A 24269-nucleotide genomic window follows, 5' to 3' on the forward strand; every position below is an offset into this window, starting at 1 on the left:
GAGGATGGTTGGTATAGACTGAAATGTCCTTCAAATTTAGGCAACCCATAACGATCATAGCTCTGAATTGAGTGTCAGTCATGGCATTTTGTCCATGATGATCGCCCCTACCAATAAAAATTATCCACATCAGAAAAATCTCCATTGTTCTACATAGATTAGTGATGAAATAGTTGCATTTGGATTTCATTAAATCCACAAATTTCATTCATTTTATTATACTTAGGGTAGAACCCATGAATTTCACTCAATACCTAAGAATAGCTTAAAATCATGTTTTTAGGCAAAATAGTGAATCCCTGAATTTCATGAATCTATGAATATTTTACATCCAAGCATGTATGTAACATCACCTAGATTAAGATAATCAAACAGGCCCTAAAAATCCAACCCAAACCTACCAATGGTCACCACTATTTGGAATCAGATCAAATGAATCAGCGTGGTAATCCTGATCCTTCAAAAGCTTTTTGCTTTCCTAGTTTCCGATTCATCAAATTCCAACCCAATTAACTTTTTCCTGCGCCGATTCTGAATCATGGATGTCGATCCGATTCTGGTTCCTAAACCTTGATCGATTCGGCTCCCTCTGTCTTCCATTCCCGTACCTAAGTCTTGCAGACTTGCACCTGCTGTTGAATGATATGTAAAAGAAAGCTTATGAATTTCTTCCTGCAAATCTTGAATTCCCGAGTGACTTATTAGATCTTCCTCTTTCCTTCTAATATTCTTTCGAGTGTTTTCTTATTTTGCTGTTGATTCTATCACTCCTTTTCCTGGAGATGGATGATTGCTGTGCTGTCTGTGCTGAGCCTCTTGAATGGGTCGCTTACGGACCATGCGGTCATCGCGACGTCTGCTCGACCTGCATCACACGACTTCGATTCATTTGTGATGATCGCCGTTGCTGCATCTGCAAGACCGAGTGCAACATTGTCTTCATCACCAAGGTTTTGCTTATTGGTTTTGCAAATTTTTACTTGTCGGTTTCTCTTCATGTACTTCTCTTTCCGTTTTTCCTTTATTCAATTAAAAGGAGAGACAAAGGAAACTCTATACTTTGGGTATCTGGGTTCCTAACCTCTTCTTTGCAGTTTGGGTTTTTCGTTTTTTGGAAGCAATTTCGCAATTGTAGATTTTCATGTGGAGCTAACCATGAGGTTTTTTTGGCTGCTTATGGTCATCTTGATCATCCATTTTATCATCAACTAATGTTTGCGCACTGATTGATCTGCTACTAGTACTTAACATAAGAAATAAGGTGTTGGAGAGAGCTCTGCAGAACTATAGCCGTTCTTTTCCCTCTTCCTTTAGTGTTACCAATATTCCATTAGTGGCGCTATTTTCCTATTAGTTTTAATGTGTTTGCTTTTGTTGGCTTCTCAGGCTCTAGGGGATTATACAAGGGTGATAACCGATTTTTCGGTCTTCCCATCTGATTCAGTGGAGGGTCAAGCTGGGTCGTATCATTACCATGAAGACACCCAAGCTTATTTTGATGATTCGGATTATTACAAAATGATCAGAGCAATGTGTCGGCTCTCTTGCAATGTCTGTGACAAGATGGGGGATCAAGGGAATGACGGTTCCAAGAGAAGGGGAGAGTTTAGAAACATTGAGCAGTTGAAAAACCATTTATATCACTGGCATAGATTGTTTATATGTGGTCTCTGCTTGGAAGGTAGGAAGGTGAGATCTGTACGCTTTAATACCTACAGATAATGCTTTTGTTGCTATCGATTCATACTGCTTTTAGACCAGTTTCATTCTAGTCTGTAAGGGAAAAGAAAACTATGATTTTCTAGTTGCAAATCTGTGTGATGGATCACTTTGATGCTCGAATTTGGTAATATTATAAAGATATGTTGAAAACAATTGAGTTCTAAGTAAAGGTGTAACTTGAAATATTTGAACAACATAGAGGTTTAATTTGAAATATGTGCAAAGCATACTTTATAGTGTGTAGTTGATACTGAAGATCTCTTACTGTGTACTGTTTCTGTTGACCACCCAACCTTCAGCACTAAATATAAAGAAAATATTTTAAATTCATAATAAATGTCAGAGTTTTCTGTGCACCAGTGCAAGGCCCCATTGGAGTGCAAGTGGGAGAAGCAACAAGGGGTGTGATTTCCGCTTTTCATGGGGTAGGCATTCATTTCGTGGGATGGAGTCTTGGCGTAGGAGCCACAATCCCAGATATTCCTTTTTCCCTAGCCAAATATTCATCAGGATAATCACACATTAAAATGTTTTATGGATTCCCAAAGATGTAGCTCTAAATGATATTCAAGGGATACGTTAATATTTGAAGGATTAGAGTTCTGTTTAGTTAATTTAACTGCATATGTACTTCCATAAAAAACCCAGTCCTATTAATTTGCCTTACATGTTTATTGTTTGTATATTTGGCCTACATTCGATGTATTCTTTACTGCTGAAGATGTTGTAGACAGCTGCTCTCCAATCCTGATCCGCTGCCCTCACACAACTGGCACCAGCTCTATTGTAGCTGCTGTTCTTGGCCATCAACTGGAATGTTTGGGTGAAAAAAATAACTACTATATAACCTGTGCATGCATGTGGCTACCCCATTGTGGGGATGGATGATATTCATTGCTGGGTATCAAAATGGGTAGGATGGACTCCTGCCAGAAAGGATGGTTGCTGTAGGACAAGGAACTGAGGACAAGCAACAGCTACCCTAGTACATCTTCTCAAAGAGATGGCTACCTTTGGGTGTAAGGGACATATAGCTGTCAGATCAGTGATGCTTTGCCCTCCTTAATAATGAAACTGGGAATACAGGTTGATGCAGCCTTGCTCGAATAGGGCTTTAGCTTCCATGGCTAGACTTGAATTCCAGGCCCAAAACTATGGTTTCGGTTAGGTTTCATTGTTGGTTGTTCCCTAATTGATTCCTAATAGTTGTGCTCTAGTTTCTTATCTAGGTTTTTTGCTTGTTTGATGGGATATTGATGGTTAAAGATAAAAAAATATTTAGAGTGTCAAGGATACTTGACCCATCCCATGGGAGGTCGATAGATTCTTTGAGATAGGGTAGATTTGAGCTGGGATGAAAACTTAGGGAAATTGAATGAAACTTGAAAGGGATTGATATTTTATTCCTTACAATAATCTATTCAAGTGCCAGTCATTTTGGATTGGTGGACTGGGAAGATAACAGATTTCTTGATTTTGGAGGGGAAATAGGGTGACAGTAACAAGGATGGGCAGACCTAGGATTGGTTGGTCTGTAGGGGCTCAAATTAGGATTGAAGGTCATTAGGGTTGGGGGGGATGATGTGCCTAATGTTTGGGACAGATCTAATGGTTAGATTGGTATGACCTTGAATTTTGGGTCCCCAAATTTAAAAAAAAAAAAAATTCAAGAAAAATAGAAGAGTAGGTGTGAAAGGAGAAGGGAATGATAGGTATAGACTATGGGATGGATTTGTAATGGATTCTAATGGTTAGTGTGGGCTGGAGATAGGTTTAGAGGGTTTAAGGAAATGAAAATAGAAAGAAAAAGAAATTGAGAAGGTTAAAAGAAGAATTGGGGATGGGGATGCAGTTTTAGAAAAGAACAGTCTGTTGAATTGTTGATAAGAAGATTTGGTCTTGTAGAAAATTTAAGTCACAAGGAGAAGAAATTGCATATGAGAGAGAGACAGAAAGAGAAAAAGAGGGGGGGGGGGGGAGATGCTGTGTCATTGAACCTCACCACCAGCAATAAAGAAAACTCAAAATTCAATTCATCAGTTCATGGCTCAATTGAGCAATTACATCTATATTTATAGCCATACTGGCTGACGTAGTTTCAAATTCAAATTAGGACTCAAAATAGACTTCTATGCTGAAAGGGGAAGGCCTAATCCAAAACCTAATCCTTAACCTACTAATTAATCTAAACTGATTAGGAAACTGACATAATAGAGAAAATATGTTTAAAACAGGACTCAAAACTGAATCAATGAAGGAAATCCCGTTTCCCAGCTTTCTATCTCTATTTTAGGCCCATCAAATTGGTCAATTACAAATAAACCCATGAAATCAAAGGCCATGTACATATATTATCCAATCCTAAGCTATTCTTAAGGAAAGAAGCCCAATTTGATGATGATTATGCATCACAGGTTCAAGGTGGTTGTAGATCGCTCAACTTTAACATGGGAAAATAAAGAGAGGTTGGAATAATTGCACTGCTGTAGATTAGCTAGCCGTGCAGTGTACGAGTTTAGGAAGTTTATATTGATTAGAATTCTGGTTGTTTCTTTTAGTTAAACACTGTAAAAATTCCCAAAAAATGGGATAACAAGTGGAATTATTTTGTTTTTGAAAATTAAGTTGGATTTTCTCTTCTCTCTCCCCAAGATTCTCTTTCTTCTCTCTAGTTTTCTCCCTTCTCCCTCGGCTTTGCATTCTCTGTCTTCTCATTTCCTTTGACACCTTGTTACCAGATTCTATTCTTTTCTTTCTGTTGTAAGTTTGAGAGATTATTGCTCAGAAAGTTTCATTCATAGGCCCAAATGGGGTACTTAGAATAGTCCTACTCTAAGTGGGAAAAGATATACAGAAACAAGCAGGAATTAGAAAAACTAATCCTAGACTGAAACTAGTCTGACACAGAATAGGAAACCAAAATAGAAAAGATGAGAAAACAAAAACATAATTAAAATAGGAGTTGTAAAGAGGACTCCTACTCCGACTAGGAAACCTCTCAATCTAGTGCTAGCACTAGCTAGTGTCAGATCGAGAGAGGTATTTTCCTTTCACAAAACTCCCCCTCAAAGTTGGGTTATAAATATCACACATGCCCAACTTACTCATAAAGTATGATTTATTCATAGGCCCCAATGGGATATTTATAGTTATAATTTGAGTAAGTCCTACTTTGAGTAGGAAAAGAAATACAACAACAAATAGGAATAGCATAACTAATCCTACGCTGATGTGGGAACTAATCTAACACAGCATAGGAAACCAAAATAGAAAAGATAAGATAACAAAAATATAATTAAAACAGAAGTTTTGAAGAGGAGTTCTACTCCAATGAGGAAAACTCTCCATCTAGTGCTAGTGCCAGCTAGCGTCAGATCGAGAGGGATATTTCCCTCTCACAACGATTTCCTTATATTTCTGTCTCCCGTTGATCCTCTTTTTTGTCTTACCCTTTCTGTTTTCTAACCCCTTTGATAGTCCTTTTCTCTCCTCTCAGTTAGTGTTGCAGTTGCCATTTGCAAAGCTTAAAGCTCTTCTTCTCTGTGCTGATCTCCACATATATCATTCAGAAACCATTCCCTAATTCGTTGTTTATGCATTTTAAGCCTGGGTCTATTGTGTCTTGACAACCTCTTCTCTGAAGATTAGAATTTGGAAATACAGGTTAAGGATTGCACTGCCAACTTTAAACAGGGCATGCGTTAAATGCATATAAACTGACAAGTATTTGATGAGTTTAATACAATTGGTCTAGAAAGGCCCTCCATCTTTTTATTATCTGACTACCATTTATTTAACTCAAGTACTCAACAACAGCAACTTTGCTAAACTTACCTGGGTGGTATTTTCCATGGAAGCCCATTCTGTTCAAATCCTACCTCACTCCAACTGTATGGTTTGGAGATACTTGTTGGGTTGTGCAGCTGTGGTATGGAGAGTAATCAGCTTGTATGGTCCAAAAATGTGAGAGAACTAAAGATTATTAGTAGGCATCTATGCAGTTCAAGTTAAATTAACAAGTAAAGTTTGAGGTATTATGAATGGCAGTGTTAGATTATCAGAAATAGTTACTTTGGGCAAAATTATTGGTCATCACCTTGGATTTTCACTTCCTTGTGCACCCACTAAACTTCCATTCGTAAACCACCACATTGTTTAACTACAGAACATCTAATTATCCAGGCCTACATGTGTTTGGCATGACTCTTATTTGGACTCAAAGAAGCAATGTTAAAAGCCTACTAATTCATGTTGACAACTTAACCATTGTAAGGTCTTATAACCAGCCTGGCCCCCATTGCACAAACATTAAAAAGGAGAAGGCTGAAATTCCACTGAATATTCACAACTGACCAGATATCCATATTCTTCATTAGATCTTCGTCCTATCTATTTTATGCTTTTCTATGGAATGGTTTAATGAGATATTTTCCCTCGTGAAGGAATGCATACTCTATGTGGAGTCAAGTCTAATAGTCTATTCATTTGCTTTTATATTTATGTTGATATTGATTTTGGTAACAATCCTGTTCACACATCTTGAGGTAGTCTTGTCAGTTACAACTTACGACTAACTTATTTGGTTTTTGAATCAGATTTTTATCTGTGAACAAAAGTTATACACTAGATTGCAGTTGAATCAACATATAAACACGGGTGACTCTGAAGTGGATGGCAGTGAAAGTGAAAGAGGTGGCTTCATGGGCCATCCCATGTGTGAGTTCTGCAGGCGACCATTCTATGGGGATAATGAGCTGTATTCACATATGTCTACCGAACATTATACCTGTCATATATGCCAAAGGTAAATTTTATTTTCTTAATGACTAAAATATGGTGGTTTCCTTTGGAATGGTCAAGAAGCCTCTTGCTTCCTTCACCCCATCAGTTGGTCGGCTATATGCCGCCCAAAATTTGAAGGGGGTTTGGGAATTCGCCGCATCTTTGATGTCAATTTGGCTTGTCTCCTCAAGCTCATGTGGAAAATTGTTTCCAAACAGGAGTCTGTTTGGGTCAATTGGGTTCACTCTCACCTCCTTCATTCCGACTCTTTTTGGACCGTCCCCATTCCCTCCAACCCTTCCTAGGTTTGGAGAAAGCTTCTCCTTCTTAGGTCGCGTGTGCTCAGAACAATCTCTTCTCTCATTTCCACTGACACAACCACCTCCTTTTGGCTTGACCCGTGGCATCCGATGGGCATTCTTTTCACCCTCCTCGGCCCCCACACTATCTATAACTCTTGTATTCCCAAATCCACCCCCCCTTTCCTACTTCATTTCTGATGGCTCTTGGACTCCCCTCCCTCACCCCTGTCTCACACAAGTCTGGAATTCTCTCCTGTCTCTTTCAAATACCCCTCATGATATTATAGTTTGGCTCCCTACCCCTTCTAAAAAATTCACCACTTCCTCAGCTTGGAACCTCCTCCGCACCCCTTCCCCTCCCCCCCCCCAGCCCCTGTTGGTCTGGTTCAAAAGTCATATCCCCTGCCATTCTCTTACCCTTTGGAGAGACTTCATGCTTGCCCTCCCCACCCAAGCCTTCCTTATTAGCCGTCACATCCCTGCTAACCCAAACTATACCCTTTTTTTGTGCGACCATGAGGACTTTGCCCACCTTTTTTTCCTTTGCCCTTTCTCCAATTCCCTTTGGAGAAAAGCCCTTGCTTCTATTTGGCCTTGTTCGCATCGCTCCTTTGGACTTGCTAGGGATTGGTCTTGGGTTTTGAAGAGCTTTTCAGGTTCTTCCATTTGTGACCGGATCGGTAAGCTAGTTTTCAATGCTTCCATGCATCATCTTTGATGGGAGTGCAACCTTAGAAAGATGGGCTTCCAAATCCCGCTCTATTGACATTATTTGGAAAGCCATCTATTTTGATGTTGTCGCTAGAGTTTCTTCTCTTCCTCTTCCCTTGGTTGATGACACCCCAAGGAACAGGCTTATTGTTGTATCCTGGGGTCTCACTTCCTCTTTCCAGTCCCTCGTATAGAGGCTGTTTGTTGTTTCTTCCTTTGTTAATTTAATTATTCATTCATCCCAAAAAAAAAAAATATGGGTCGTTTTGCAACTCAAGAGTTTTGAAGTTTACCCCAAAATATTTGACTAAAATTGCAGACAACACCCAGGACAATATGAATATTATAAAGATTATGATGATTTGGAGGTAAGATATTTCATGTTTTTACCTCTTCTCTCTGGATGATTTCCTTGCTTTTTTAGTGCCGGCTGTTAAATGCCTCCATACAGATCCATTTCCGTTGTGAGCATTTCCTATGCGAGGATGAAGCTTGCCTTTCCAAAAAGTTCGTTGTTTTTCCAGCAGAATCCGAGTTGAAGGTGACATAGTCAACCTCACTAAGTTATATAGTTTCTTCTTGATTTCTTTATCTTTTAGTTAGCAGCTTACAAAATCTGGTGTTTTTATTTACTAAAATACCTTTGTCGCATATGGCATCATGTGGTATGTGTATGGATGGTTGTGGGAATTTGGTTTTGGATCCTCACACTTGGTCACAATTTTAATTTTAATTTTTGGTTTAAATATTGGGCATGTCATCATTATTTGTGCCTACATTCAACATAAGCTATAGATGTTATATTGAGTCCATGGGCTTTTTAACTATATATTGTAGATTATCATTTATATGGTCATGTATGCAGCTCATATGATGTCATAAATTCATAATTGATGCTTAAATTTCCAGGATGCTAATAATAGATGAAAATGGATTATTTATTACTTTCTTAACCTTTACCTAGTTTATGGATTCATATCAGCAACAACAACAACAACAACAACAATAAGCCTTGTCCCAACTAAATGGGGTTGGCTACATGGATTCTTGCCCTCCAATCAATTATGTTCGAGGCCATGCTAGATACAAGGCCTAAGCTATACATATCCTTCCTCACCATTTCTCCTAAGGTTATCTTAGGTCTACCCTTAGCTCTTCTAGTTCCTTCAATATGGATTATATCACTTCTCCGTACAGGGGCATTTATAGGTCTCCGTTGAACGTGGCCATGCCACCTCAAACGACTTTCTCGAAGCTTATCACTTATAAGAGCAACTCCCAAACCAACTCTAATATGATCATTTCTTATCTTATCCATCCTAGTTTTGCCACTCATCCATCTTAGCATCCTCATTTCTGTTATACTGAGTTTATCCATGTGATTCTTTTTAACAGTCCAACACTCTGCACCGTACATCATGGATTCATATCAGCCAATCCCCTTTATTGTATAGTTAGTAGTGCGACATATCTTACTTTGAAACCCATAACCACAGCTGGATCTCGACCAATTCAGCATAGGTCGTGTCATGACTGCCTGGATGATAGAATTTTGATCCTTCTGATTCCTAAATGCAATATATGATAGACAAAGATTTGGGAACTTTATCACTGTTTAGGTTCTTCTGTACTTCTCTGATTTTGCTCTAACTCTAGTTATCAAACTGGTTGTCTGGTTCCCAGGGTACTATTATTACCATTTACACATTGGTTAATCAAAATTATGCCCTTCATGGGTCATATCTATTGTTCCTCTTTACTGTGTGTACAAATCATTCTGAAATTTGCATTTATTTTTTTTTGGGGGGGGGTACAAAGGGGCTTTATTAAGCCGGGGATGGGGATATTAATATGCCTCAGCAATAGTCAAACCCACGACCATTTCTAGCATTTCATGAGATATTATACTAGTTGTCAGTTTTCCTATTTGTGGAATATCTTTTTAATTTGCTTTTGCTTTATTTGTTTTAGCGGCATAATGCTAAAGAGCATGGTGGCCATATGTCTCGTTCCAAGCGGAATGCCGCGCTACAGGTATGTGCTGGATTTCTACCTCCTGTGTAAGTGGAGGTGGTATATTGCTTGTAAAACTTGTGACAATGTTTTCCTATTGGTAAAAAAAAACAAGGAATGGTCACTTCTATTGCTTTTCACACTCTTGAGTGAAACTTTGCTTTTACAGTTTCCTACCGTGGATTTTTCTTGACATTGTGTGGTTTTTTTTTCTTTTTTTTTTTTTTTAAATCATTGCATGGTGCTTCCTTTTCCTTTATCTTCATAGATTCCAACTAGCTTCCAATATCGGCGAAGTAATGAACAAGATCGTCGTCATGGAAGGGGTCGTGGATTCCATTCAGATTCTTCTTATGGTCAACTTTCACTGGCGAATCAAGTGAGTTTTGAGATGCCCGTTGTGGATAACATGAGCCATGAACCTGCACTGGGTACACGAGTTTTTGATTCTGCTGAGAGCACTGAATTTGGAAGAGTCCCAGAAACCTCTGAATCCTCTTTTCCTCCACTACCTGCAACAAATTCAGAGACTTATGCAAGACACCATCAGGCGGTGGGACGTAACTCTAAAAAACCACCTTTAGGAGAATCATCTTTTCCTCCACTTCCTCGGGCACAAAGCAGCGGTCAACGGAAGCCTAACAAACCAAAAGGGACTGCTAAGACCACAATGGCTGCACGGCTTCGCCACCACAACAATGCTACAGTCAATGTTCTCAATTCTGCTCTGGCTGCACCGGCATCAAGGTCATCAGCTAGTAGTTCTGCTCAGTTTAGGCCCCCAAGTAATTATGTACTTGTATCGCAATCTAGTCCAGCTAGTTCTTCCCAGTGTAAGGTGATCACAACAAATGGTCTTATAGCATCTAGTGGTGCAAGTTCTACTAAGGCTAAGCCAGCAGCAGTTAATGGACTACCATTGGCATCAACCAGCTCTGGAAGTTCATGGAATTCAAGTGGTGCTGGTAGGATCAGTCAGTCTGCATCAGCTCCTAATGTAGTAGAGACAGGATCTTTGGACTCTTCCATGGTTAATTTTCCTCCAGTTTCTGCAACGCAAAAACTTAAGTTGCAAAAAGATGGTGAGTCTATGTGTGAAGATGTCCGTACAGCAAACAAAACTTTGGTGGAAAAGGTACGTGCTGCCCTTGAATTCAATGAGAGCATATTCACTGCTTTCAAAGAGATGTCAGCTGAGTATCGTCAAGGTACGATTGATGCAGTCGAGTATCTAGCCTATGCTGTGCAGTTTGGACTGTCGCATCTAGTTCCTGAGCTAGCTAGACTCTGTCCCGATCCAAAGAAGCAGAAAGACTTACTTGAAATCTACCATGCCAACATGTGGAACTCTACTCAGCAAAGTGGAGAGGGCAGCAGTGCTGATCACTTAAACGACTTGAAAACTGGGAGAAAGGGTAAAGGCAAGAGCTTGGGTCATGCAAAGAGCAATTCATCAGACATTTCGGTCAGAAACAAGGGTAAGGGAAAGTTTTTGGAGGATGCAAACAATACCAAAACTTTAGCAAATGGTGTCATAAGCACCGTAAAGAATTTGCAATTGGGTTATGAGCCTTCTGAAGGAGATGTTGATGTACCACCAAAGGATGGACGTGCGTCCAAAGGAAAATCACAAGGATTTCTTAATGACCTGGTGGGTTTGAGTGATGCCACTTCACAGCCTGTTTGGTCAACAAACCAAAATGATTCACGGTCCACCGGTGGTGGTTCAAAACAAAGCTTGGGTAATGAGGTAGGAGGAAGCAAACATCCGAAGAAGACTTCAAAGTTCCTTAGAGCTCGTCTTGGTGATGGCTCAGCATCTGCAATTTTGGAGCCAAGGAATTCCAAAACCATTTCTGAACTGGTTGAAAAGACAGATAATGGGGGCCAGAGTTCTGCTGCTGAAGGTTTGCCTGTTCGTGGAGTTTGGCGAACCGGTGGAGGGCAGAGACTTACCTGGCAGTGAGCCAAGTGAGACCGAAAGCTGATTGAATGATGTCTAACCTTGTAAAGCAGTGAGGTAGCTGTGCTGGGTTTCCATTGGAGTTAGATTACATTGGTAGGTCTCTTTTTTGTCTATGGCCCCTAAGTTTTGCTGTTGTGAAAAGTTATATATTGATAGGTTTGAGCCTTATACCCTAAAGGGAAAAACAGGATTGGGGTTCTTAGGGTTTTGGGTTTTCATTGTAATATTTGTTCATATTGTATATCCCTCCTGTTTTTGTTGGGGGCATAGTTGAAGATCTCATCTCGTTTTGGTATAACCGAGACAATCTGGATATCCAGATTTCAACACGCCAAAATCTGGTTGGTCTGTTAGATTTCGCTGGTATGTTTAGTTGGTTTTAGTCATTTTTTGGATCTGATTCTTTTTGGCTGCCTATTTTAGGGCCTGCAAACCCACTTTGATGGTTACTTTGGTTACAAAAAACAACACAATGTTTTTTTTTTTTAATTGTAATCTTGTTTGCCTTATCAAATTTGAATGTGTTGTCACACTTCTAAACATTCTTGACATAAAGTTCATATTCATGGAAGTATATTTTAGGCCACATTAACACTTTTAAGTGATCATTTGCAATAAGTAGTTGCCTACATGGGTATTTTGTATTCATTTTTGATTGGTAGCATCTGTTGGATCTTCATGTATAGTTTCTCGTTTACATATAATAAGTATTTAAAAGTATAACGAATAAGAAATTTAAAGTTTCAAATATAATAATGAAACGAATCATCATTACATATTATCAAATATTTTTATCACGAAGAAACAAGAGGATGGGAACATTCCTCATACACAGGTTCTATGAATCGAAGATTTCAAGGCCACAAATGAGTCCAAACATTTTTAGGTTGACGGATTTCATTGTGACAGGTCTAACACAGTGAGTTATGTTTCTTTTTTCTCCTTTTGGGCTCAAAAGAGTTATGTTTCATTCATAATAAACAATGCTAAGAATTGCAGGAACCGTTTATTCAAAGCACTTCACAGATGAATTTAGACACTGGATCCAACATGAATAAGGAAGCCAGTTGAATACGGGGATCGCGAGGAATTTACAACAGTATACACTGTCCAAAGTTTATGATTGGTATACACAACTGCAGCCTTTTTTTTTTTTTTTTTGGACAGACATGTTAGACTTGTCATTAGTTGATTTAACCAAAGGTTTTTTCACTACTGTAATTCATGTAGAGAAACCCATCTTCATCCTTGAAAGACTGATAAACAGAACCCATGAGACTACCTGCAGGTAACAGTTGCAAACAAGCGTTAAGACTGCTCCTTTCTTCAACTATGAAAAAGAATGCGCTGCTAGAGAAGCTGTAGAAAAGATATTCCGTATCGAAGAAGTATATAACACCTGTTTGAGGTAATGTGTTTTTCACAAACACAAACAGAGCTTTCCCTGGAGGCAGATGGAGCCTGCTACTCAAAATGTGTATGAATTGCCCAACAGACATATCTTGAGGGACCAGGTATCTGAAAAATTTCAACGTAGGCAAATTAAATAAGAAGACACTTCTAATCCTTTATGCTGATAGTTCATAATAAACCAAAATATTCAATAAGGGATTAAGGGTGCTAACTGCTCATCCAATTAAAGCAGCAAGTCATAGCATGGTCAAGCCTTCTGCTGAAACAGATAACTGGCACTGGACTCTGAAACTGCTCCAGATATTGATGTTTATCCACCCCCTTCATTTTCCCTTTTATTGGGGTTGGGGATTGGCTTACCACCATTGCCCCCACAACTATCAGAGAAGGTTGCATCACTGATTGGTCTCAACCTTCATCCACCATTTAACCCCCCCCCCCCCCCCCCCAAAAAAAAAAAAAAAAACCCTTCATCTACCATTGTAGGATTATTAAATAACAACGAATGAGAAGTTTGGAATGTTTGTTAAAGAGGAACTTTCTCTGCTTCCATTTTGCCCACACTTGCTTTCTTATCTGGAAACCAGCCATTTCACTCAGGATTGGGGCCTCACCTAGTTACTTTGTCCAAATTATCAGTTCTCCAACTCAGTGGATCAACCCAGTGGACTGAAAAAATTGACCAATCTACTCCCATATACTTTGTTTCATTAATTTCAATCATTTCACTTCCCCTATATTTACAACAGACTCCTGCAATTTAATCTATAAAACCTTTGTCCTAGCCATGCTGTTGTCCTGTATTTCTCTAATCTCATCCAAGCAAAGTGCAATTGTCTCTGTGTCTTTGATAACCTGCACCAATCACCACAAAGTGCTGCTGCTCTCCTACAAACATCAGCATGGCACCCATACTCATTACATCATGATGGTATGATCAACGCTACATCTTTTCCGTTGAAAGACTGCCTTCCTAATAAAATTTTAAATAAAAATAGAGGAAAGCAGCAGTAAGATCATCGTGTCCCTGCAATTTTCCTGTAGCGGTTCACTATTGATTGTCATACGATGACTCGTAAAACCGCAGGAGGTGAAAACTTCCTTCCCCTTCTCTCCCTCTTCACCCTCTCTCATTCCCTCAGCAAGCCAGTCAACCAAAAGAACAAAAACCATTTTCTGTATTTCTTTCCATTATTTCCCTTTATTACCCCCTTGTTTCTATAATTGAAGCTGTATCAATCTTACTGTGATAATTCATTCAGGACAGGTGGGCTAAACCGTGGTTCTCTCACTACAACTTTCTTTTGTTACTTTTTGAACCAGTACAGATATCTATGCATATATTCCTACAATTTGCTAGATGCAATGATCTAAGTGTTATGGCTTGATCAAACTAAAAAAATAAAAAATAAAAAATGCTAAACTAAAAGGACTAAGGAAAGTTTTGTTGAAGTGACGGTCGACAATGCCATTTATGAAGTTAGCCCCACAGGAATCATGGTAAACATCTTCAGACAAATAAATCATAATGATGAAGAAAACAGATGAAGGTAAAACCATACATTCCATCAGATATCATTCTGCGTTGAGTCTTGAGACCTACAGACTTACTAACATTAATGAAACAATGTGTTAGATAAATAACAAAGAGGTGAAACTTACTTTTTCTTTTCCATAAGAGGAAGATCAGTTCTTGAATATTTTTCTACTATTACCTACAACACCAATATCAAGAACAGTTAAAAACAAGATAATAAACAGACAACTCATATTTTCTTCCCCACAAATATCAGAGAATTTAGAGTTATACAATAGACATGGAAAGGAAATTGGTCTTTGGGGAATCAGTTCTACTTCTGTTCGAAAAGTAGCATTTTATAACTTCATTATTGGTCAAACCAAGACAACCACCTGAAAAGTTCATGTAAAATTCCAGAAGCCTAACTTCACAGGACTGAAGAAAACAAGATCAACTTCTTAACATTCAAATAGGGAGAATTCCATGGAGCATTAGAGGTTATGAATATGGCATCATCATGAGTAATTTTGGTGGAGTAGCTATTAGTTATTGGCATAGCCTGACTTCATACCTTAGGAACCACTAATACCGGGAGCAATTATGTTCTTTTAAAAATTCAGGTTTCTATGTATTGTAATGCATGAGGGGCAGGCCTATGTATTGTAAGGCATTGAAACATACTCCCAGAAAAAATTGTAGGGGTAAGACTGCATCAAAAACCGCTGCCCCCCCCCCTTCGCTTGTGCAGAAGCCTCTGACACCGAGTTGGCCTTTTTATGTATTTTTAATGCATGAGATGCCATGTACAGAGTTAGGGTTTGTAATTTTATCCTCGAAATGGGGGAAAACTCAACTTATATCTCGGCGGGCAACCCACCTTGGGGGAACCAAGTAAATCTGTGTTTTCTGTAAGTAATCTCTACCACACTTTTTTTTCTTCTTTCCCCTTCCCCGTCTGTATACCGCTATTTTGCTGCAACGTTTCCAATCCCTAATACTATCAAATAGGGAAACCACTGAAAAACCCTCGAGATACCTTTAATTTGAAAAGAAATTAACAAAATGAGAGTTCCAACTCTAGATTGCGTTTTGACGAGAATTCAAGTACACAAAAAAGGTGTTCAAGCTACATGTGAAAAAATAATTAGTAAGAATCTTCGTATACTTACGGGCACTCGATCAGGATAGTTGGCAATGATACCCCGTGATTCCTTAGAGCGTTCCTCTGCAACATATCAAAGAACAGAATGAAACGAAATAACGAGAGACGAATTCACAGAAAATGGAAAACGAGAAAAACAGAACGAACCGAATGTAAATTCCTTCTTAAAAGCTCTCATCTTGTCTATGGTCGCTTCTGTATCTCAAAATTTTTGTTTTTCGAAGCAAGAAGTGCTTGATCCTACAAGAAGAAGCGCTAAAATTATTGTTTTTCGAAGAATAGAAGCTCTGCAAATGCAAATGAGGTTGCGGCGAGAGAAGAAGATGGATATAGCGTACGGTTTCAACAGCTGTACAGCTTATCTGAGTCTAATAACTACACACGAAACCTGGCTGTTACTTCTACACGAAAATGGAATCTAAGAAAGAATCTTTCAAATTAAATCCGAATAAAAATTGAATAAGTCCATTTCTTACGTTTAATCTTAACTAACAGTGTATCAATCTTTTGGTTAGCCGTTAGCGGTTTCTTGTAACCTAGGGAATAAGCGATTATATAAATTAATGGAAAATCAAATAAGACATTTTCTTTTTTTGGGTAACAAATTCGAATAAGCGATTATATAAATTAATTTAAAATCAAATATGACTATTTCTTTTATAATAAATCAAAATGGATAATTACTGTTGTCTCATTTTATTCTGATTTTATTATTATTTTATTTTCTGTTCTTTTTAAAATAACTCCATTAGTTTACTGATGATGTGGCATCTATTTTTTTTTCTTTCAAAATTTCAAAAATAATCATACAATTAACTTTTTTGTCAAGTTATAATATTATCTTTAATTAACTATGAAAAAAAATAACTTTAAATTAATTTTTCATTTGATTTTCCTTCTCTAAACAAAATTGCCAAATAAATGAAATATGTAATTTAAATAAAACTTAAAATATAAATTAAAATATTAAAAAATATCAAATGTAATTCAAAATTGAGAATTAAAAATCACCTACCATTATACATGTCACCAAATTTCCTATCACTTCACATGTCTAATTGTTGAAAAATTTCATCATGTGATAATGAAAAATTTCATGTACAACCATAAGTATGTGGTTCAACCACTATAAGTGCCAAAATTAATTTTAAAATATAAAATTTTACTTTGATTTTTTAAATTTACTTTAAATCACATGCCCAAAATTGACAATTACACAGGTTTGAGAAAGTAGTAGAAAATTAAATTCCTTGTAGTTTATACCAGCATGCAATCTAAATCAAGTTTGAGAAGACTAGAAAATCCAATTCTTTGAAATTTATACCAGCAAGCGACCTAAATCCAAGAATTTGGGTGATGCTATGAGAAAATGATATCTTAATTCTAACATCTCTTAAAAATATTCAAAGAGTCTGCTTTAAGATTGCAGGAAAACATCGAGGTATCAGGTCAGAGATTATGCGAATCCATTATGTTTTCAGCTTACCTATTCATGAAAGCAATGGCATAAACAAGTATAGGAACCAGTTAACTGCTGAATAATGGACATGAAAAGAAACTGGAACTTCAGCATCATACTCCCATCGGATTAACCACCTACAACAGCATTTGATTCCTGAAAGCAATGGCATAAACAAGTACAGGAACCTATTAACTGTTGAATAATGGACATGAAAAGAAACTGGAACTTCAGCAACACATTCCATTGGATTAACCACCTACAACAGCATCTGATTCCCCAGCTACATAATTTGCAGTACCTAACCATAAGAGGTGGCTTCAAACACCCCCTTCAATCTGAACTGAGTTGCTTTGTGATCAAATCCACAGGTAATGATCCAGGAGGAGGAGATGATGACCCTATCTCATCAAAGGAGTCACCGGGAAATTCCACAGCACCACCACAGTCTATTTCATCATAATCATTACCATCTCTTCTATCAACTTCAGATTCCTCCGTTAGCTGCTTACTTGAATCAGGGGCATCACCAGTGCTAGACACAATCAATGCTGGATATGAGTGTTCTTTGGCTTGTGACATCCCCACAAATGCCTCAACTCTCTCAAGAAGAGCATCAGGACCAAGAATAGGATCCTTGAGCAGAAGTGCCTTCCTAGACTCTATTGCACGTCTCCATAGGGACATCATTCGAGAGCTTGAGATCTCTGTTATGGGGGCCAGCCTGTGACTTGCTTCCTCTAGCATGCCTGTTACAACCATATATAATGAAGCATAGAAAGTTGTGAGTGGTATCGCAAACAGTCTTTAAAACCAGACCAAACTAGCGTATGTCCCAGAAAAACTGAGGTCACCCAATTTTTCAGTTTTGGGTCCCCCCCCCCCCCTCTTTTTTTTCTCTGGAACCAGGGTCGTTCACAGTTCCATCACTAGTCTGCAAATCATATCAGTGAACCAAGCATTGGTAGGAAACATATACTAAGAAAATTGGGCATATTCCCAGGAACAAGAAGTCTCTCATGTCAGAATTCATCATCACATGAAAATGACACCAAATTTGACATATTTAACTTTTGCTTTCCTCTTCTCTTTTATGTAAAGAAAAATCTGAAGCACTAAAGCCAAAAATATTATCCTACCAACAGACATTTAGAGCCTTACACATCAGCTTGAGATAGCATCCCTTTCGCTAGTCTGTAAGAGTGTATATTATTGTCTGTAGCTTGATTACAATAGGAGGCCAAGATAGTCAATCATTCTATTTATTATTTAAACCAAAGAATCTGCAGTTCAAATGGCTTGGATTATCTGATAGAGTCAACCATAATGGGGCAGATGGTAGGTCCCTTTCCTTGCATGTTTGTCGCTTTTCACCCAACCCCTCCATTTCTTATGTGTTTGGTGGTCAGACCTAGAAGACTGAATAGATTGGCTGGGCTTATCAGGTTCAAGTTGGGCTTGGGTCAAGGGTTTCATCACCGGAGCAACCTAGATACAACTAACCTAGAACCTAGGTCTGTATGATCTTAATACTCAACATGAATTGAAACCCAGTCTATTAAGGCTACAAATAAGATGAAAGAAGCATGGTAGTGTGTACCTGGAGAAATGACTATAAACCCCAATGTAACAATGATATTATTTGTGACAAGTAGGAACTGTAGGTTGGTTAATGTCAGAAATCCAACTCAAACATCTGAAAGACCAGATTACAGCCAAAAAGAGAACTGTTAAGGCTTTTCCTGACCTAACCATTTATCCATTGGGCAAGGAAAAAGTATCCACATCAAAAATGAAAAACCAAAGGCATAAGGCCATTCCCAACTCTGTTGCCAGTTGCCACATGCATGGCAAGCCTGACCAGAAACAAATCCATCTGCAGAATTTTTGTTATCACTTTGGTTTGTCAAATCCACTTGATTCCAACCTTCTACATGTGCAACAGCATACCTCTAGTTGGTTACCCATAGTATTTATCATACTACTACCTCTTACAGTGATTGTTCAAGTCAACTAGTTATAGCGAAAAGGAGTCAGAATGGCTGTGTTGCTAGGCTTGCACGGTTCACCTTTTGTGCCATGTGACTGGTGGTCTAACTCCACCATATAGACCATTTGGTGTAATATTGTTCCTCTTAGTTTCAACAGACAATGTTTTTCTTCTCTCTTTAAGTTAAATTGTTCCTCCTATTTCAACAACAACATCTCTGACTCTTTGGGTAAACTTGGCCCCTCATTTTCAACCTGTGAAACTTGTATTGGGCTAGAATTTTGTAGGTGTATGGAGAATGGAGAGACCTACCTCCACACTAGATTTGAGCTTTAGATGAGCGGCCACATGGTAGATATAAGCTGCTGCTCTATTACACATCACTTGCTGTATGCCCATCCAGATAAATTTTCACAGGTTTGGCTGTACGGAAATTATTTCAGAAGCTTGGGTATCACCAGACTGTATAACTTTAGGACAATAATGAGATGGAGATAAGACAAAGCTGGAAGGAGAATTAGTAATCAACTGAACGGCAGCAAACCATAGTTCTGTGAATTAGAGAGAATCGATGACAGGAAGGAAGAAGAGAAGCCATGGTTTTAAGTTGAAACTTCACAGTCTTGCTGTGAAGACTCTAGCCAACAATTCTTTTGTTTATAGGACAGATTACAAGTAGAAAACAACTAGGGGGAAAAAATTAAACAAGGATTTGGAACTCCAAATCCAACATAATCTAGGACTTCTATCAATATCTTTTAACAGTTTTTAAGCACCAATTGTTAGCTTCAATATGAATTACTGGTAGTAATTTATCCATCTACTAAACTCATACCTGGACCATCCAATTGAGATGCAGCGCCATTATCAGTCAGGTGGATTACTGCAGCTGCAGGAGTTTCAGGATACATGGATTTCCAGTCTTTCCCTCTCCACATCAATATCTGTTCCTCATCAAATGACAACAGAACACAAGGAACTAGTTCCTGCAAAGCAATAACAAACAACTGAGAACCACTCATAGTTTAAAGAAAAAGGACTGACCGGCTGGAAAGAGAGACCTCACATTAGTTGTACAAATTTAAGGAGTAAGTGTATGGCACACCCTCGGATGGAAGTTACTGAAATAGAACAGCACATCCTGAAATAACTGTCATTTGGAAGTTAAGGTGCGTTTGAAATTTTTTGTACAGGGAAAAATCTGAAGGTCCGCTTTTCACCTGTCAAATTTCAGACCAATCCAAGTTTGCCAAGTGGCAAAACAAGGTATTGAAAAAAATCAAGGACTATAAAGAGACTACAGAGGGTCACACGGACATACATGAGAGGGTCTGGATCCATGTGAGAGGATACATAGAATCTCAGTCTGAAATTTGACATATGACCAATTTGCTTCATTTTTTAAAACAGCCGAATAGCCAATGAGCAGCATTTTCAGATCACACTTTTATCTGGTAAAAAAGCACAGGGTGTGTTGGAGTCTTTTTTCCATAATCATTTTATATCTCAAATTAAAGTTATATTTCATATATCCTGGAAGCAACTAGAGATCTGGTGATCCAAGGGCCAATTGGGTGGCTCTACTGGCCAAATGATTGACTATCTTCATTTGACCAGAGCCAACAACAAGCCAAATGCACAGATCAGCAAAATAATTTATTTTGATACAAAGCATGTAAAACTTAATGCCAACCATTGCCTGCAGGCCTAAAAAATTGCACAATGACTTCTTTTTTTCTTTTCCTTCTTCCCAACCAGACTAATATAAAAACTTAAGCCTACTGGTAAATAGATTTAAAAATGTAGAGCACAATTGAGGAGGCATCCACACCTAAAATGGATTAGAACAAACCTTAAGTTTTGCACCTATCTTTTTATAATCACTTGCATGCATCCCAGTGCAGTCAATCTTTACCATTGGGCATCCTTCAAAAGCATTTCTGACATCCTTTACAAGGTTAATGTACACTCCATTTTTGGCTGCATAACAAAATAGCGACCATAATGATGATTTGAATTGCAAATTCTTATGAAAACCATATGCATGAAAATTACTGTCACTTGACATTGGCAATGAAAACCAAAATTGTGCAGTTGTAGGAACAGTGACGAGTTTCAATATACAAAGGCAACAACAGCCTCTCAATTAATGCCATCAAGCCAGCCAAGACTGTCTCCCCCTAAAGTCATTGGCTAAACTATAATTGGACAGAAAGCGAACTACATTTCAATGGAACATCCAACCGTCAAAGACTGTAACATGTATTCAAATAAGAGCAGATTACATATTCAATATGTTAGCATGAATATCACCAACAATAACCAAGACCAAGAAAAATTCTGATACATTAATCCTTTACTCTTAAGTTGGTTCTTGGTTCTCACAAATTGAATCAGCCTACTTCTTAACCATAAGCACCGTAATCAACCAAATAAGTCCCAAGGTTACACAAAGGTACCATGTTTCAAAATGAAAATTTTATAAGGCTCTTCTGGTTGCCTTGCAACCAGTCTGGAGTTATTCCCCATGAACCACGGAAGGTGTACTCTGTGCCCTTCTTCCTCAAAAATTGAAAGGCCAATAATAGTTACCACTTCCAATTCAATCTACTCTTGACTCAAGTTCTGATAGATTTAGATCAAACAATGATCTACTGATTTGATTACGTCAGGGACATTGAGGTAAAAGAAATCCTAGATATGACAAGACAGGTCCAGATAGGACAAGGGATGAAATCTAAAGACAGCAACATGGCACTTATGTTTACCTAGTTTACAAATAGGCAGCAGATTCTTTCCTTTTGTCCGTAAGGCATCTGCTTCTTCTTTTGTCAATCCTTCTGGAGCTTCCTGGATTAGTTTTGGATAAACAGGAGCTGCTGGCTTCCAGAGCATTATTGGGTACTGCGGGCGAGTTCGGTAGTTATAGTTTCTGCCGCGGAAAAGATAAACAACACCACCAACTCGATGGATGATTTTCCCCCCAGTTTTTGCCTGACATCGTAAGTTTCATTTGAGCTCAAAGCAAGCAAGAATCTGCCTTCTGTTTCTTCTGAATGACATGCATCTTTTACTAATTTTGGACTTACCATCAGCAGGGCCACAAATATCAATCATTTTTTAAATGTCTTTTTATCAGAAATTTTATACACTTAAATATGGGGAAAGAACATACCAACTACTCACACAGAAATGAAGTACTAATGGATATACTTGACATTGTGTGAGAAAGTTGAAGAGCTAAAATCATCATAAGTTCGGGAGTTCAAAGTGCACAAATCAGCTTGCTCTTATCCAGAAGGCCAAAAAAAGGCATTCAGGATTGATACAAAGCATAGAGTGAGCCACATCCAATCACTTACGTAATGGCTCGACTAATCAACATGTTTAACAAACATTAAAATCCAATGGGAAGAAAAACGGATCAAAGGTGACTCAGAATATATTTTGAACACAGAAAACAGCACTTCAACACGAGATTCTCCGTTCGGTTGAAGAAAATTTCCTAAATCTACAATAAGCTTCTGAAAAATTACAACTACGTAAAGCATTATATAAAGACAAAAGTATAGCTAATGGTTGATGCTGAAGAATAGAAACTTATTTCTGCTGAGGAAAAAACCTATAGTAGGTAGAAATAACAACCTCAAGATGACGACAAACATTGTTCATGTCAACAGTAGGAACACCTTTGCATCGAACCTTACAAATGCGCTGCCGCTTCCAATGTGAATGAATGAGCTCCAGCATGTTGTGGGTTAAGCCATCCCGCCCTATACGACAAGAGAAAAATATTACATAATTCAGAAAAGACAGTGACAATTCCTACTATACTGAGCATTGGATAAGTTATAATGAGAATCTTACCAAGATTCACCTGGCGGTTATGAGACAAGTGAGGTTTAACAATCATTTGAATCTCACCTCTGGTAAGAGGCTCTCCTAGTATCTCCTTCCTCGTCTTACCTTCTCTGGGGAGCTTGTTTAGCGGAAAGGGTCCAGGCATCTCAACATGCTTAACCCCTTTGGTTCCTGGGGGAGGTGGATTAAAGGAATCGAATAAGGGGATCTTTTTCTGCTTGGACTTCTTGAGCGGAGCCTTTCCAGTCCAAGGCCTGGGCATGGTTGGAGTCGCAAATGGCAAAAATGCAGGCTCTCTGATGGCCAAGGGCTTATCTTTAGGGGTCTCCGAATAGCTAAATTGAAACTCGAATGGAGCTCCAGGAAGGAGGTAAGATACGCCGGACTCGCCGATGACGACGGAGCGATCGCCGTCCGATGAAATTACTCCATCCTTAACTGGTTTGTAGTACTTGGAGCGGTGATGAATGGATTTAAGAGCTGGGTTTGGTTTCTCAGACTGTGGAGGTGGAAGGGTAGGGGTTTTGCTTCGACGGAATTTTTGGGATTTGAGTGTTCTAGGGTATTTGGGAACTGGGATTGGAGGTGATGGAGGTAGCGATGGATTGGGTTCATTAACAGTGCGACGGTTTGAAGAAGGAGAAGAGAAGAGGTTGAGCCCTGGTAGGTTCGCCATGATAACCATTTTTGAAGCACATAAAGTTAATCAACAGTACCAGACAGGTATTCACCTGCTTCCTGCATCATGCACTCTGAAGTCTGCAATCGAACCATAATGACGATTTGCATTTTCTTCAAAAAATGGAATGAAACGAAATAACAAATAACAGAGAGATGAACTCATAGAAAAAGGAAAATGAGAAACAGAACAAACCAAATGTAAATTCTTTCTTTAAAAAGCTTTCATCTTCCCTACGGTAGCCTCTGTGTCTAGCTGCCAGGAATGTCAGCAGCAGTGGGAGAAGACGAGCACGAGGGCCAGAGGGTGGAAGAACAGGATAGAAGCTCTGCAAATGAAACCTAGCTGCTACTGCTATCCTACTGTCAGCCAATAAAATGGAATCTTGGAAGATTTTTTTAAAAATAAAATACAAAAGAGTATTCACGAATCCGGATAAAAGTTGATTAATTTCATTTCTTACATTTAATCTTAATTAACAATGTATCAATCTTTCATAAGTGATTATATAAATTAATGTAAATCAAATAAGACCATTTAAGTGTCCCATTTGCAAGGAAATGGATGGTCCCATTTCCTTGTCCATCCATTTCGTTGTAAGAAATGGACCTGATATTGGTCCGATATTATCCAACATAATTCGTACATGACAGCCTTCTGGGACTTGGTTTGGAATAAAAAACTACCGAG

General features: G+C 38.5%; 3 protein-coding genes across 6 annotated transcripts; 1 reads left to right on the top strand and 2 right to left on the bottom strand.

The window, feature by feature from the left end:
• Nucleotides 1-402: 402 nt before the first annotated feature.
• LOC149019408 (uncharacterized) lies at nucleotides 403-11993 on the top strand. 2 transcript variants are annotated; one of them, XM_089153418.1, is made up of 7 exons: nucleotides 403-950; nucleotides 1387-1689; nucleotides 6318-6526; nucleotides 7837-7885; nucleotides 7942-8058; nucleotides 9489-9551; nucleotides 9799-11993. In XM_089153418.1, the coding sequence occupies exons 1-7, from the start codon at nucleotides 783-785 to the stop codon at nucleotides 11494-11496; spliced, it is 2607 nt and encodes an 868-aa protein (XP_089009544.1). In that variant the 5' UTR covers nucleotides 403-782; the 3' UTR covers nucleotides 11497-11993. The 2 variants fall into 2 exon arrangements, with proteins under 2 accessions (XP_089009544.1, XP_089009545.1); XM_089153419.1 differs by having other exon boundaries at nucleotides 7969-8058.
• Nucleotides 11994-12007: 14 nt separating this feature from the next.
• On the bottom strand, nucleotides 12008-15965 carry APG8H (Ubiquitin-like superfamily protein). Of its 2 annotated transcripts, XM_089153421.1 has the most exons (6): nucleotides 15929-15965; nucleotides 15738-15830; nucleotides 15598-15653; nucleotides 14572-14624; nucleotides 12896-13014; nucleotides 12008-12778 (listed from the first exon to the last, which is right to left on the bottom strand). In XM_089153421.1, exons 2-6 carry the CDS (start codon nucleotides 15766-15768, stop codon nucleotides 12690-12692), a joined length of 348 nt encoding a protein of 115 aa, XP_089009547.1. In that variant the 5' UTR covers nucleotides 15769-15830; nucleotides 15929-15965; the 3' UTR covers nucleotides 12008-12689. The 2 variants fall into 2 exon arrangements, with proteins under 2 accessions (XP_089009547.1, XP_089009546.1); XM_089153420.1 differs by lacking the exon at nucleotides 15929-15965 and having other exon boundaries at nucleotides 15738-15922.
• Nucleotides 15966-16804: 839 nt separating this feature from the next.
• On the bottom strand, nucleotides 16805-23922 carry CAF2 (RNA-binding CRS1 / YhbY (CRM) domain-containing protein). Of its 2 annotated transcripts, none has more exons than XM_089153424.1 (7): nucleotides 23775-23922; nucleotides 22964-23659; nucleotides 22685-22812; nucleotides 21808-22033; nucleotides 20892-21019; nucleotides 19875-20025; nucleotides 16805-17798 (listed from the first exon to the last, which is right to left on the bottom strand). In XM_089153424.1, exons 2-7 carry the CDS (start codon nucleotides 23583-23585, stop codon nucleotides 17383-17385), a joined length of 1671 nt encoding a protein of 556 aa, XP_089009550.1. In that variant the 5' UTR covers nucleotides 23586-23659; nucleotides 23775-23922; the 3' UTR covers nucleotides 16805-17382. The 2 variants fall into 2 exon arrangements, with proteins under 2 accessions (XP_089009550.1, XP_089009549.1); XM_089153423.1 differs by having other exon boundaries at nucleotides 16809-17798; nucleotides 22907-23659; nucleotides 23775-23920.
• Between the last annotated feature and the right edge of the window lie 347 nt (nucleotides 23923-24269).

Source organism: Hakea prostrata, chromosome 4 (assembly GCF_041222555.1).
Source record: "Hakea prostrata isolate BN-2017 chromosome 4, UWA_Hpros_2, whole genome shotgun sequence".
Lineage (NCBI taxonomy): Eukaryota > Viridiplantae > Streptophyta > Magnoliopsida > Proteales > Proteaceae > Hakea > Hakea prostrata.